This window comes from Cyprinodon tularosa, unplaced genomic scaffold, assembly GCF_016077235.1.
Source record: "Cyprinodon tularosa strain WSP-4 unplaced genomic scaffold, ASM1607723v1 ctg417, whole genome shotgun sequence".
Taxonomy (NCBI): Eukaryota; Metazoa; Chordata; class Actinopteri; order Cyprinodontiformes; family Cyprinodontidae; genus Cyprinodon; species Cyprinodon tularosa.
Window position 1 is genome coordinate 806,402 of NW_024039138.1, and position 15,977 is coordinate 822,378.

Consider the following 15,977-nt stretch of genomic DNA (forward strand, 5'->3'; position numbering starts at 1 on the left):
TAGGGGGTGGTATGGTTTTTAATGGATCATTTAAGTGTAAACAGGATCTAATGTAACTTTTCATATTTGACACTAGGAAGTCGATAGCTAAGTCTAGTTCCTTTATTATGTTAGCCAATTTCTTTTGACCTTTAATTGGCCAAGAAAACTGTATTTTATCATACAACACTTGTACAACTACAAAACTTTATAATTTAACTACCACATAATAGACATATTTCTGAAATTAGCAGTAATGAACTGAAATGTTTCTTTCAGAATCATTTCTAGGCTTTTTTGAATGACATTGACTGATTTATCAGAGTTTGATAAAGGCCTTAAACTAATTTCAAGTTGTATGCTTTTATTGAAAGACTTTTTCTCAAGAAATATCTTTGACATGTGTATTGATGTTGAAGCTAGCCTGGCATGGAAGAACACAGCAGTAGAAACTAAAGAGGTTAAATTTTCCAAATATATATAGCTTTCCAACAAGAAAACATTAAAGTTAACAAAATAATTTTTTTTCTAATAGATTAGGTTGAAATGATGGGTCCTGACCAGAAAGGAAATGCTTCCTGCCTTGAAGCAGGTTATCCACCCATTTCCTAAGCCGGGCGTACACTGTGCGATTTTTTCACTTGTTGCACGCAGCTACAGCTCACACTGTACGACGCAACAGCAGGGTTTTGTCGTACAGTGTGAGTCCATAGTTCACGATGCATGTTCAGTCTGACTCGCTGATGCGATCTACCTACTCCAGCACCAGATGGCGCTACTCAGACTCGTCTATCTAGAAGCAAAATGAGTAGAAGAGGAATATGAAGCTAGCTAGAGTGAAACGCGCTGCCTTGGCAATTTGATGCTGAAAGCCCCAAAAAAGAAAAGGCGACGATGGATTTGCACAGACATGGCAGAGCAAAAGTGGCTACTACGGTCTGTCGATTTTACAGACAGAACTCCATTTCACTCATTGCACCCCTGCAATGCTTCTGTGTTTACATCTCAGAAGAACAAGAAAAAGAAGAATCCTTGTTAACGCATGCCCACTGAGCGATTTGCCCACGACGACTTTGCGATTCCTGATTGGGAGATGGTCGTGAGAAGCTGATACGCCCTCGTTACCCCCTGTACAATACACAACGCACGATCAGGCTGAAAGTCGGCCCGATTGAAAAATTCTCACACGACTGGAAAATCGCCCCGAAAAGGGAAAAAAAAAAGAATCGCACAGTGTACGCCCGGCTTTAGCTGACGTTAAGATAGCTAACTCAAAATGACAAAACCCCCATCCTGAAATGGAATATAGCTTAGCATGAAGCAGGATGTAGCTTTGCATAAAGCATGGCATAGCCTAGCATGACGAAGTATATAGGATGTAGCTAGAAATGAATAAAGCTAACTTAAATTGGGATAAATCCTAGCTTGACGCGGGATGTAGCCTAGCTTAGCTGATGTAAAACGTTGGCCTTGGAAAGTAAAAATTGAAGTCTTACATGTGCTGAGTACAAAATATAAAAAAAATTGGGGTTCATTTAAAAAACAAAAACAATTTAATAGTCACATAATAAAACTGGGTAGTTCATACACTAAGATCTGTACTTAGCAAAGTTACCATGTTCCCTGCTTCTTGAGTCTGTACTAAGATACTCCAGGCTAATCACATGTAGAAATCTGTTAAAAACAAACATTTGAGGCTGATAAACATGCAAAATTATTAAATGTAATAAAAAAAAACTAGCTGATATTCTTGTGTCATCCAGATCTAGCATCCATTTATGCTCAAGCTAGCTAGCAATATAGCAGCCAGTTTGTAAAATTGGAAGGTATCAGGCTTTTAATGTGAAAGGAGATTTATGTTGCTTATGAAAAAAAACCATCATACTGTTACATGCAACCCTTAGTCACACGGCACTCACACACTGTACAAAACACAAACAAGACTCCGGGAAAAATAACATCTGGATACATTTCAGAATACTTATAAAAGAGGAGAGCTTTCTGCCGCCAGTTTTGGCGACTGTTCAAGTGTCGGTCCGATAGTCTGAACTAAGCACACTCCACAAATATTGGCACCGTGTACAGTATATCGCACACACAAACACACCAACTGCATATCTTTTTGTAAAGCTTAAAAATGTCTCTTTAATTTCACTTTAAAATCTCATAATTTTCAAAAAAAAAAGAAAAGAAAAGAAAAAGTCTTGACAATAGAGTTAGTTATTTTCCTTTTGTTAAAATAGAAACACTCTAGGATGATGGTGCAATGTCTCAGATGAAGCACTTAATTTTTTATATCTTAACTCCACAGACTCCTTTATGGCAGAAGGAAGGCTCAGGCTTTGAAATAAAAGTAAAGGATAATTCCAAGTTCAATTAATCCTGAAGAAAATATCCATCGTGGGACATTTTTGGTGTCCGCCGATGCACTGAAGAACCTATTTCCATCAGATTAAAAAAAAAAGTGTTTGGTTTGCAATGAGCCTTGGCATCTGAAAAAAGTGAGTAATCAAAAAAAGAAAATGTTTCCAGCCTGAGCACTTCATTTGTTATTCCTAGTGGTTACAGAGACGCAGCTGATCTGCGTCGAGGTCCTTTTGTCCCAGCGGGCAGTGACATCTCAGAAGCTTCGTTTTCCTTAGAGTGTCTTATACGGATAGAAATTCTATTGGGAAAACAAATGCATTTAAAAAAAAAAAAGCAAACAGAAGTCTGAAAGGCTATTCCTCCCCTGCGCCTCCACTGCAGTGCAGAAAAGTCCCAGAGCACCTTTTTTTTAAAAGCACTGTGATCGGTTGCTTCCAAAAGACGGATTCACTCCCAACACCGATCGTCGGGAAACAAGTGGGTGTCCCACAACTCGTCGACGGGCGTGTGTTTGTTCTGGGTGTGGTGCTTTTTGTGGGTGCTGCAGTGTGTGGCTGCAGGGGAAAGTGTTTGTCAGTCCATCTCCAGGTCCAACAGTTTGTTGCGTGAGCGGGGAGTGTGTGCTGTGTTGCGACAGCAGCATTGGGCGCAAATCAGACCCAAGAGCAGAGAGAAGATCCCCACACCTAAAAAAAAACAACAAAAAAATAAATTTAATCATAGGTTACTTTATTATAAGAGCTGAAACTAGAGCTTGACCTCAGCAAAAATTTATCCAATGAGAAACAGCAGAGCTAAAAGAGTATCAGATAAGTGTTATGTGCTATGAAGATGAAGACGAGCTCCAAAGAGATTCCATCGGCCTTCAGTTTTGATGATCACAGCTCGACTCCCTTTAAACCAGATTCTGTTGCATTTTTCAGCCGCTGTTGGCTGCATTTATATTTTCCCCAGCCTGTCTTAATATTTCATCTGGCCAACTTCAACCGAATCTTTATTATAGTTTATTTACACTGTACGACTTAGCACCAACGTAGGAGAAACATTTTTCAAAAAGGATGGAAAATCATGGATTATGTACATTTGGATGCTGTTTAAGATACTTACTTAATATAAATACTTTGGAAATGCAGCAATAAAATAAAATACATAAAAATCAGTGGAGGACAGAAACAGAAAAAATAAATGGAAACAGGAATACATAATATTTTTTTTTTAAAGTGGGCTTAAAAATGCAAATGATTAAAAAAGTCAAATTGTTAAAATTACATTAAAGATTTATTATATTTTATATGGGCAATATCAAGCATAAAACATAATTTCCAAAATGATTTCAAAAAGATCATTTATTTGTTTTATTTGTTATTGTAAATCTATAAATTATTTAAACTTGTTGGGTCATTAGAAACCCCCAAAGAAGCATTTTTAACTTATTTTAATCTATTTTTAAATTTAGGTCAGAAATAAAGGTGACATAGTAATAAAATCACATCATTTTAAAATTGATTTTTTTTTTTTATAAGAATAAGCATATGGTTAAAAAAAACATTGGATTTGTAAAATAAAGAAACATACAAAAAAACACTGGTATATAAAACACATTGCCATTTAGGGATAATCTTACCTAGGGAGGCCGCAGCACCGTATAGGAGAGGTAACTTTAAGGATTCTGCAACTGTACGAAAAGAGAAACAGGGTTTTGTTTATGATAAAATAATGCTTTCTCTTCCTATGTAAGAAAAACCAAGAGTGATTTATTTAAATGCGTCTTCACCTGCAATCCTGACGGAGAGGAAGACCTTCCCAGAAGTCAGCTCTCCAGCTTGAGTCCAAAGTCCTGATGAGGCTGAATTGTACCATGGCGTGACCATGCATTGATACTCTCCGCCGTCACTGGGAAGCACAAAAACAGTTCAACACCAGAGCTCAGACTATAGGTATGATGAAGAATAAACATTTAAGCCAAAAAAAGGATTAGTAATCCATAGGGTATGATAACTGTTGATAAAAATGTATGCGTAGGCATCTTCAGTTGTAAATATAAGTCAATAAACATGAATACATTTCAGATTTGTATTGATTCTATGTTATTAACTCATACATCACATGTGACAATGCAAGTTTGGAAGTTACAAAAACAAATTGCCAAGTTACAACTTTGCACCAATTTACGCGCAGATCAAAAATTTATGAAGCAAATTTACGAGTACGAATCTAAAGCTCCTGATGAAGCTGTTACACTCCTTACCAGCTGGTGGCGGTAATGTTATTTGAAAGTTTGACAGCTTCCATTAACACTAGTACTCCCAGGCCGTTTCCCATTATGTGTACTTGTGCGTTCTCATGTACTCGTGAAACATCATCAACCTCAGCCGTAGATCTCGGATGTCGTTCTCGTCCCTCCATATTTACAGAGTATGCATCGGAGCAGACTTGTCCTCTCTTGAGATTGACAGCTGTCCCAGCATGCACTGCGGCGATTTAATGCGTAATAAAAAAAATTCCAAAGTTGAGAGGGCCGCGGCAACCAGCGGAGCTCCGAATCAAATGGCAGACAGGGCTAAGCGCAGCCCGTCTGCAGCAGCCCTCTCTCAGCATAGCTGTTTGTGAAGGACCGCTGGCTCTGATGGCAATACTTTTGTTTTATTTGGCAAAATGTTAATTGATGTTTATCTGACTGTGTTAGCTATTATTCTCCCACTAAATGAAAAAAGTAATCATTTATTATTATTTAGAGACGTGTGGTGACGTCATGAGTAGCTTCAGATTTATGCTGCGTGCTACCTTTCTCCCAGAGTCCATACTTTCCTTTATTTTCTTCTCCAGAACATACTTGGCGAGGACACGAGTTCGTACTCGCGTTCTAGTGAATTGAGAAATGGCCATTAGCTTAGGTTGTCATCTTGTTTAACGGTGGCTGGCAAAAAAAGAACGTTCAGGGGCATTACCGCCACCAGCTGGTAAGGAGTGTAACACCATCACTTTCAGATCCGTACTCGTAAATTTGTGATTTGCACGAGTACTGCACGCAAAGTTGTAACTTTGTAAATTGTTTTTTTAACTTCCAAACTATTTTCATCACAGATTAAGCATTTAGGTTCACGTATTGACTTATATTTACAAATTAGGACATCTACGCATACAATTTCATTGACAGCTATCTTACCCCATAGCATCGACCCACTTACGTATCTTGAGTGCCATAAATGTTCAGCTGGTAGGTGTTACTGTTTTTGCGCTCTATTGAAACATCGCTGGATGAGTTGCGGCTGGTTTTCTTCATGACGCCGTTACGGCCAACGCTGGCCACCTCACTCATGACCTGGTCGCCTCGGAAGCGGGTGAAGAACCACCTCACCTCATACTCCAGCTCCTCTGTGGGGAAAAGCAAAACCAGACGTCAACAAATAAGGAGGAATGCAGCAGTTTATTATTTTTTTTTTTCTTTTTAAGCTAAAGTTTGGCATTCAAGCTGAGTGAGTTTTTGTTTTTACGTTAAAACTAATAACTTGAGAAGGCGAAAGCCATCAAGCATTTGGGACAATTTGGAGAACAGTTTCTAAACCCTTTCCCTCTGTCAAAACGTAAAAAAAAGAAGGGAGTAAAGCAAATAATAGCTGGACCTAAAACTAGTGATACCCTGGTTAACAGAGACATAAAAACCAAATAATCCCAACCTTTACATGTTAAAACTCCTGAAGAATCAATAAACCACATAAGTGTCTGCATTGCAAGCATTTAAATCCAAGTAAGTCAATTTCTCTTGAAATAACGTTGTTTTCCATTGTTTTTAACATGTAAGACAATATGCAATGGAATAAGATGATTTATATTTAAAATAAGAATGAAAACATGATCTTATTTCTACGGAAGAAGATTAGGGCCAGTGGGAAAAAAAAAGTTAACTGATTTTAAAATTTTATTTCAGTTTAACATGAGAAAAAAATTTAGAATTCTGACTTTAATCTCAGAATTCTGACTTTTTTTATTGTCAGAATTCTGAGAAAAAAGTCAGAATTCTGAGATTAAAGTCAGAATTCTAAATTTTTTTCTCATGTTAAACTGAAATAAAATTTTAAAATCAGTTAACTTTTTTTTTTTTTCAGTGGCCCTAATCCTCTTCCGTATATTTCTCATTCTATTGGCTATGATTTTATTTACCTACTGAAATTACATGCAAATATTCTTATTGTAATAAATTTTATACTTCTTTTTAGATACGTTTTTATTATGACCGACAGCATGAAGTAGGCAGAGCTTTCAGTTCACAGCATCCATCTGTTATAGTGAATCTGATTAATTGGAAACAGATTTTGTTTGTCCTTATCAAACTTCATCCTTTTACATCCTTTTAGATATGGGCAACATTTTTAGAAAGGATTAAAAGGTTATGCCTTCAAAGGTATCAGTCAGGAGAATTCCAGCTGCATTATATCATATTTATGTCAAATGTTTAAAAATGGCATATAATCCATTTAAATTAAACAATGCAAACTACAGAGCCTGTTTAAGTTCAGCCTTTTTGCTTCTGCTTACATTTTCCGGAGCCACAGTTGACTAATACCTACAGATATGTATTCTACTACTCTTTATTGGTCTTAACTTGCTGCAGTTTTGCTACCAAACATCAAAAACGTGCTTTTTTTATTACTACAAAGAAGACAGAGACGCATGTGCATCACAGAGACGATGACAGCCACGACAACAGAAGAAAAGGAGACACAAGTTTGAAAAAAAACATTTTTTTTTTTTTGTCATATTAGGTGCCGTCTTTGAAAGGAGGGTGCGAGTGAGCTCATCATTTCCAAGAGCCAGAGGTAGGAAGGGAAACGGAGAGCGTGAGATAGACGGGAGCCCAAACTACTCATTAGTCTGTCAGGGAGAGAGGGACTATTAGCACAGCGCCTCCTACACACACATACACAGAATAAAAACCCCACGGAGCCTGAGTCATCCTCTGTCATTGGGGTGACAAATAGGCGAAACGGATGAAACACAGAGAGAGAGAGAGAGAGAGAGAGAAAAAAAGAATAAATAAAACGACCATTTGCCAAAATCAATCCAGGAAAAAAAAAAGACAAGATGATAATGAAAAACAATTATGAAAGAAAATGGAGATGGAGAGAGGAGGGGCAAGAAGAACAAGTATAGAAGAACGGATGGATTGAATGTAATGAAATGAAAGACGGAGGAGAGGAAGGGATTCACCCAGAGCAGAATAATAAATCACACCACAATTTTTCTCCTCTCTTCTCGCCCTCTCTTTTCCATAATGGTTTTAATATTCAAGAGCGACATCATTAAAAATCAGGAGTAGCAGCAGCAGCTGCAATAACCACCTAATCGTCTCTCTGCGAGGCAGTGGGGCCCCAGGAGCAAAGGGTCCTCGGATAGGACCACATTTCCTAAAAAAGTTCCTCAAACTCAAGAAAAATATAAATATAAACATATAAAAATGTAAGAAATTCTACTGCATCACATTTCAGGACAGTAAATCAAAGTCAGAAATGTTGGTTAGACCTTCTGAAAAGGTTAAATAAAGCATTTAAAGATAAAACAAAGTTGGAGATTTGAACATTAGGGCCTAATCTACCAAACAAATATATTCCATAATCCGCAGATTGTCTGGGTTACAATCTCAGCATAGGTCACATGAGATTAACATCTCCAATCGGATAGGAAACAAATGGAAAAACGAAGTGGCCACTCGATACAAACAAGGTCAGAGGAGGAGGATCCAGGAGGGCAGGCCAGATGGTTCACAGCAGGATGCATCATACTTATAGAAATCTGAGACTCAGTCAGCTACAGCTAAAACTTTATTATTTTAAATAAAAAGTACAAACCAAAAAAATAAAAGAAGTGCAACATTTGTCTTTTTTTAAGATCTGATAACAATGACAAGGATTACTGAGAAAATTTGGTGGAAGGAGTTTAATCAGGCCATCATTAGGTTTCAGGCTTTACATACAGATAGATGGATGGTGGATAGACAGAAAAACAAATAGATAAAAGTATGATTTGACAAGAGAAACAATGGATAGAAAGGTGGATTTATTAGCAGAAGACAAATGATTGAATAAAAAGTGTAATAGAAGAATAAATATATGACAGAGAGGTCCAGAAACGTACAGATGAATGAAGAAATCAAAGGACAGCCATATAAATGCATAAGAGCAAATGCAGAGCTTAGAAAAGATATCAACGTGCAAACAAACAAAACAAGGAATAGTAGGAAAAATATATGGACGGCCCAATAGATCATTGATAAGCTATGTAGAAAAAAAGGTAGGCATGCTGAACCAAATAGATGAAACTAGAAGAACATGTGAAAAAGGAACAAGAGAACTGGATACATTTCTTTAAGCATCCAGATCTAAAAAAAAGCCAGGGATGACCACCAGCTTCAGCTTCACCTACAAGCTTCGAACCTTTCCTCTCAGAGAAACATCCGCCATCAAACTAACCAAACCCTGCTCATAAATCTATCTATTACAGCCTCTTTGAGATTTGAAGACTCACAGGGTGCTGCAATCCATAAATCTGCCCCAGCTGCTCCAAAGCACCGATTTATTACAGAACAAAACCTCTGAAGGGGAAAGTTGGATTTTATGCACAACAAACCACCTAGTTTCTCAGTTAGCCTGGTTAATACACTCAGCAAAAATATAAACGCAACACCTTTGGTTTTGCTCCCATTTTTTATGAGATGAACTCAAAGATCTAAAACTTTATCCACATATACAATGTCACCATTTCTCTTAAATGTTGTTCACAAACCAGTCTAAATCTGTGAAAATGAGAACTTCTCCTTTGCTTAGATAATCCATCCCACCTCACAGGTGTGCCATATCAATATACATGATAAGTTCACAGGTGTGCCTTAGACTGCCCACATCAAAAGGCCACTCTGAAAGTCTGGGGACTAGGGCTGCAACTAACGATTATTTTGAAAATCGATGAATCGGCCGATTATTTTTTCGATTAATCGATGAATCGGACACAAAATATTTTTTTTATATTAACCTCTTTATTCCAAAATAAACATTTTAGACAGAACAAACAAGCACACAAGTACAGGTTTCTCATTAACTGTACTGGTGCAATATGAAAAATAAATGTTTGTGTTAAAACTACGCAAACTTACATGAGAAATGTAGCTGTACATCCACAAAATATAGGGTACTTTGTTTCATAAAGCGCAAAAAGAGACAGGCATTTTTGTTTTTTAAAGCCCCTAAGGGGTTCAAACAATAGGCCCCCCCATTTCAACAAATGAGGTTTTTTTAGACTAGAAGAGTTCTGCCTTTTAAGACAGGAAAGTATAGCAGTTAAAGTTGCTACTTGAGAAAATACTGAACCATAGAGATAAAAATAGCCCTGTGATTCAAATTATAAATTGTATTTGGAATAAAAATGAGAGAACTAGGGGTGCTAAAAAAACACATCCTCCAAAGACAGATATTTACATGGGAATGTGGCATATAATTAATTGACATATTACTGATCTTTCTGGATTTTATTCTGCTTTACTTCCATAAATTGCAGGATCTTCTTTACTTTATCTTTGCCAGAAGATTGAAACTTTAAAAGCCTTGCCCTCATAATTTGCAAATTAATTTATTTATAAAGAAAATATAAACGCTGCTTAAGCTTATTCAAATGAAATTAAAAGTAAAATAAGAAGCCAACCTTATCACTGTCTGTAACCTACTAACAAGCTAAGGAAAGCATCAGATGAGCTACCTGAGAAACTAACTTTACGTTTCCCCACTTTAAAATGAAACAAACATGGTTACTCATCCTGCTGATCAGCTATCTTCACTGCCATTGAAGGCTCCAACGTGTTTTCTTTTCAGGTGCTGCGTCATAACAGTGGTGCTTCCGTGCCATGTTCATTTGTTTTTACAAAAGTTGCATGTTACGACTTTTTTCACTTTACAAAGCGCAGGCTATTTTAATTATTGTGATCAATTTGCGCCGTCAATCCCGGGGCATGCGCGCTTCATTTGCAGTCTGGACGCTGAGGGTAAACTCCTCACTAAAATCCTGCGGCTCTGACTGCAGCGCTGAGAGGGATTCCTGTGGGAGAGGGAGAACGGGGTTGGGATGGGGGAGGCGCCCCACGGCAGCAGCTGCCGCTGGAGGACAAGAGTAGGAACGATACATGCTTTCACGTAAGAGTCTCCAAAAGCCGCCAGTGACACCGTAAAATGTCGCCAGATTTGTCGCTAGTCGCTTTTTAAAAAAATAGTCGCTGGAGGGGTCTGAAAAGTCGCTGAGTTGGCAACACTGCAACTGCGGCGCTGACTCGCTCCGCCATATTTTTTTTTCTTCCCCGGGATGACGGCGGCGGCGGATGACGCATTAATCGCGCGACACAACTAATCGATGATTAAATTCGTTGCCAACGCTTTTAAAAGTCGATTTTTATCGATTTTATCGATTCGTTGTTGCAGCCCTACTGGGGACTCAGAAAGACCAGTCAGTATCTGGTGTCACCACCATTTGCCTCATGCAGTGCAACACTTCTTCACATAGAGTTCATCAGGTAGTCAACTGTGGCCTTTGAAATGTTGGTCCACTCCTCTTCAATGGATGTGCGAAGTTGCTGGAGATTTGCAGGAACTGGTACACGCTGTCATATAAGCCAGAGCATCCCAAACATGCTCAATGGGTGACATGTTCGGTGAGTATGCTGCCATGCAAGAACTGGGACGTTTGGGGCCGTGCATTATCCTGCTGGAACACGAGGCGATGTTCTTTGATGTATGGCACAACAATGGGCCTCAGAATCGCTTCAGTGTTCTTCATCCTTAACAGATGCCTGCCCATACCATAACCGCATCGCCACCATGGGCCACTCGATCCACAACATTGACATCACGAAACAGCTTACCCACACAACGCCACAAACGCTGTCTGCCACTGTGCTGAACAGTATAAATCGGGATTCAATCATGAAGAGAAGACCTCTCTAACGTGCCAGATGCCAGCGAATGTGAGCTTTTGCCCACTCGAGTCGGTTACGATGATGAACTATAGTCAGGCGGAGACTCCGATGAGGGTGTCGAGCATACAGATGAGCTTCCCTCAGATGGTTTCTGGTAGTCTGTGCAGAAATTCGTTGGTTATGTAAACCCAATTGTTTCAGCAGCTGTGGCTGGTCACAGACGATCTTAGAGGGGAACGTGCTGAATATGGAGGTCCTAGGCTGGTGTGGTTACACATCTTCGGTTGTTGGTTCGATGTACTGTCAAATTCTCCGAAACGCCTTTCTTGCAATATCTTTGGCATTTTGCTGTGTGATAAAACTGCACCTTTTAGAGTGGCCTTTTATTGTGGGCAGTCTAAGGCTACGTTCACACTGCAGGCCTCAATTCTTTTGCGTTGCCGTTCACATATCCAAATATATAAGACTTGTATGTGATCTCATGTGTGAACTGCAGTCATACAATACAAGTGTCCCACATGTGCAGTAGAGGACTCAATGACGTCAAAGGCCGGCGTGTACTGTGTTTACGGAAGTAATCATGGATGGTAGTGCCGGAGCGCATCTAGCGATCTTTCCCAACCATAAAAACACTATCCTTCAACATGGTTACTGCTCTCTGTATCATCGTCCGCCATGGATGTTGTTTTTCTTGCCGGTTCTTCATAGCAAGACCCAGAATAGTGACCTTTGTCGGGTATTAATGGCGTTCAGGTCGGATGAATGCGACCTGGCTGTTCAGACACAGGACGCATTTGAAAAGATCAGTTTCGTATTGGATCCAGGACCACATACCCAAGTGGCCTGGGTTGTATTGGAAAAAATTGGATCTGTGTTGTTCAGACAGCCATGAAAAGATCAGATTCAGGTTGTATATAGGCCAAAAAATTTGGATTTGGGTCACTTCAGGCTGCAGTGTGAACGTAGCCTAAGGTACACCTGTGCACTAATCATGGTGTCTAATCAGAGACTTGATATGGCACACCTGTGAGGTGGGATGGATTATCTCAGCAAAGGAGAAGTGCTCCTTTTTACAGATTTGGACTGGTTTGTGAACAATATTTTTGTACGGGAAAAAGTTTTAGATCTTTGAGTTAATCTCATTAAAAAATGGGAGCAAAACCAAAAGTGTTGCATCTATATTTTTGTTGAGAGTGTGAGCTTTAAAAATAATATCTTAATTTGAAGGTCTAAATGTGTTTTTTACTTTGTCTTATGGTATCAAAAACAAAGAAGCTATGATCCCTTATTCTAACAACTTAAAAAGTTCTCACATGTGAGAAGAAAAGAACCCGACACAAAAACTTAACTGGTAGTTGTTGCTATTCGGATTAATTTGTTGGTTCCAGTGATGAAAGTAGTGATGAAGATGCGTTGGGACAGCACAGAGAGAGGGGGCACAATTTCCTCCACTAAGGGCCAGTAGCCGAGCGCTGCATCAGACCAAAGCGGAGGAAACAGGAGGCGACACTAAGAGGAGAGGTGAAGGAGGTCAACTGACCAAAACGCACACACAAAACCTTCAGACTGGCCAACCAGAGAGGATGAGAAGCGGCGCTCTGACACCCTGCCGTTCCTCAAAGCTACGCCGAAGACAGATTAAAAAAAAACTACAGAGAAAAGCCGGGAGTTTTAGGGATAAATCCAGGACAAATCAGCTTTTCATATTTCAATTAACATATTTGGCTGTTGTGGGTTTTACTAAATACCATTCAAATTTAAGGTTGTTTGTTTTGCATTATTCCAGATGCTTTTTAAAACATCATATTTTATTGCCGACAATTAAATGTAAACTTCTTAATCTAATCTAAAATAAAATAAAACTGGTGATGCATCCACTGTACATTAAACAGATTTTTTGCTGCTCATTTAGGCGTAATTGTGTTGACTTGATGCACTACATATGGGTTTTTCAGGTATTTAAGAAAAAAAAAAGGCTACACTTTCTCCAAATTACATAATTTAATTGCTTAGCTAAGAGTAGAAAGTTTTTTTTTCTTTAAGAGTAAATACTTTCCTCAAGAAGGTTAGTTTTCATCTTAATGATCAAAGAACTGTTTTGCATAATTCCCCGGGACTGACGTGTGAACTCCAGTTGCTGGTGTCACCGATATCGGAGCTATTATTAGAGAGCTGCCTTCTCAGAGTCTGCCCAAAACTTTCTTTGTTCTTGCCGGCGAAGCGAACCGAGTGAGGGGAGGGGATTGCAAGAGCTTACAGAGACAGAGGAGATTATTTGGTTTAATACGCAGCTACAAATCAACATTGAATGCAACCATTTCAGGCTGGGTTTGTGAAGGACGGCAGAAAAACCAGCCCTCCCTTCGCTTCTCTTTGGAGGTGCTAGATCTGAACCCCACAGCTGTTCCTTCCCTCTGTGCACTTATGATCTTCTGAAACACAACAATAAACGTGAAAAGCTTAAAACATTAGTTTATTTGTGCACAAGTCAATGTAAATGCTGCTTTTGAAGTCTCCATTTGAGGTGGTTCAGCAGCATTTAGTGAAACATTTTGCAGCAGGCGTCTAACCATATCAAGTAATAGCTGCTGCACGGTCTGACATGTGACATGTCGACATAAAAGGCCGCTGCACGTTCAGAAAAAAAGCCAGATCGTCAAACCGTATTTGAAACATCTCCCCTGAATCCCCGCTTTCTTTTTTTTTTTTTCCAATCTTCACACAACTGCCTCCATCACGTTTCATGTGTGCAACTCGGTGCAACAGAGAAACAAGTTTAAAAAAAAAAAAAAAAAGGAGGGAGAGCCGATCGGCGAGCTGCAATCTTTCCCTCACATGGAGAAAAAACAAACGGAGATGCAGCCCGAGACAGCTGGCCTCTTGGTGTAATCTCTGAGGGTTTGTGAACGTAGCTTTGTTGAAACGACCCCATATTCCAGCCTGGGTTTAACTGATGCAGGGGCTTCATTAAGCAGGAAGAAGGAGGGGATGGTGGGGGGTGCTCTGCTGAGAATCTACATCGAATCTAGCAGACAATCTGGCTAATAAAACTAAAATGGCCGTCGGTGGAAATGAAGACAGTCTGATTGGATTTCTTTGGATTAATCCCTTGAGGAGGGTCCGAGGAGTTTAAAACTTCCTCTCACTCCGGCACAAAAGAACGTCAATTAGCCCTACTGCTTCTAATGAACCCGTGTATGTGTGTGTAAGAGTGTGTGCGTGTGTTCTCCGCTCCATAAAGCAGGACAGTGCTGGTAGAGTAGAATACTAAACACTATAAAAACAACATTTAGCTTCACAGAAACAAAGCCTCTGGGAAAACGAGTTTCCCTCGTTACTCGCAGCATGCTTAATGAGAACCCCAGCAAAATGGAGGCTAACTTTGCTTCATATTTGGGATTATTTTTGCATCCGGCAGCGTTTTTTCTAAACAAATCATTACATTGATGTCTGTTTCACCAAGCAAAGAGCTACATCCTAAGATTTCCCAAAATGCAAGAGAGGCGTTTCTGAAAATCAAACTCATCTAGATTGTTTCTCTTCAGAAAAGGTTATGATTTGCAGGATAAAGGCTCATTTATTTTATTTATTCAGAAGAAAAGATTTAAACAAAATGAAAGAAAAATGAATTTCCTAAAACAGTGAATTAAATGGCTCCAGCACAGATTAGCATATTAATGGATTTCAATAAATGGAACTAATTTAAACAAGACAAGTAAAGGGACTGCAAGGGCAGATTTTTTATAACAGCTATAGAAATGTACCTGATGCAATGAAAAAAAGTACCTGCCCCTATATCCAATAACTGATAATTCTTTTCCATCACTGTAGAGGAGTTTTAACCGACTCTTCTTCGCAGAATTGTATTACTTTAGCTTGACAGGAGGTTTTGTTAGCACAATTAGCCTCTTTACAAGTCATATCAACATATTTCAACTTGAATAAAGCCAGAACTTTGACTAGGCCATCCTTTCATCTGGACTTGCTTGTACATTTTGGATAATTTTCTTTAAAAAAAAAAAAAATAAGAAGTGATTGTTCCATTAATTACAGCAAGTTGTCCAGGTCCCGATGCAGCCTTTTTAATGCCACCACCACCAGATTTGATTGTATGGACAGTCTGGATGCCTCAGACCTTTTCGATTAATGTGCGGCAAACACTGATGACCCTTTGGGTTAGCAGTGGTTTCTAACTGATAACGTGGGCCGTTTCTCAATTCACAAGAATGCGAATGCGGACTTGTGTTCTCGGCAAGTATGTTGTTGACAAGGACCCAGGAAAGTATGGCCTTGGGGAGAACGGGAGCACGCAGCATAAATATGGGCGTACTTGTGACGTCACCACACGCTCAGCTCGTCTGGAGCTGCATTTCTCTTCCTGTTATTAATAGTTTTCTAGATAATAATACATTTTCACTTTTTTCATTTGTTGGGTGAATAATAATTAACAGAGTCTGATAAATACAAATCAAATACTTCTCACACAGCTATGCCGAGAGAAGGCTGCTGCAGACGGGCTAAAACTACCCCTGGCTGCAGTTAGCCTCGGACTTCCGCTGGTTGCCGTGGTCCTCAACATCGTAACTTTTTTTTTTAAATTGTGCATTTAATCAGTAAATAGGACCATATAGTGAAGCATAAAAGTATAATGTTCTTGCCTCAAAATGTGCTTTTATAG

At 39.1% G+C, this 15,977-nt stretch overlaps 1 protein-coding gene across 1 annotated transcript in view; it reads right to left on the reverse strand.

Annotated features, from left to right (window-relative positions):
* Positions 1-1,509: 1,509 nt before the first annotated feature.
* The window catches only part of si:ch211-132g1.7 (prostaglandin F2 receptor negative regulator), a 95,542-nt gene continuing 81,074 nt past the window's right edge, over positions 1,510-15,977 (reverse strand). Inside the window, exons 12-15 of the mRNA XM_038298896.1 lie at positions 5,535-5,721; positions 4,121-4,239; positions 3,971-4,021; positions 1,510-3,032 (exon numbers count right to left, since the gene is read on the reverse strand). Of these exons, the coding sequence (XP_038154824.1) occupies positions 2,920-3,032; positions 3,971-4,021; positions 4,121-4,239; positions 5,535-5,721 (470 nt within the window). The 3' untranslated portion in view covers positions 1,510-2,919. The remainder of the gene's footprint in view (positions 3,033-3,970; positions 4,022-4,120; positions 4,240-5,534; positions 5,722-15,977) is intronic.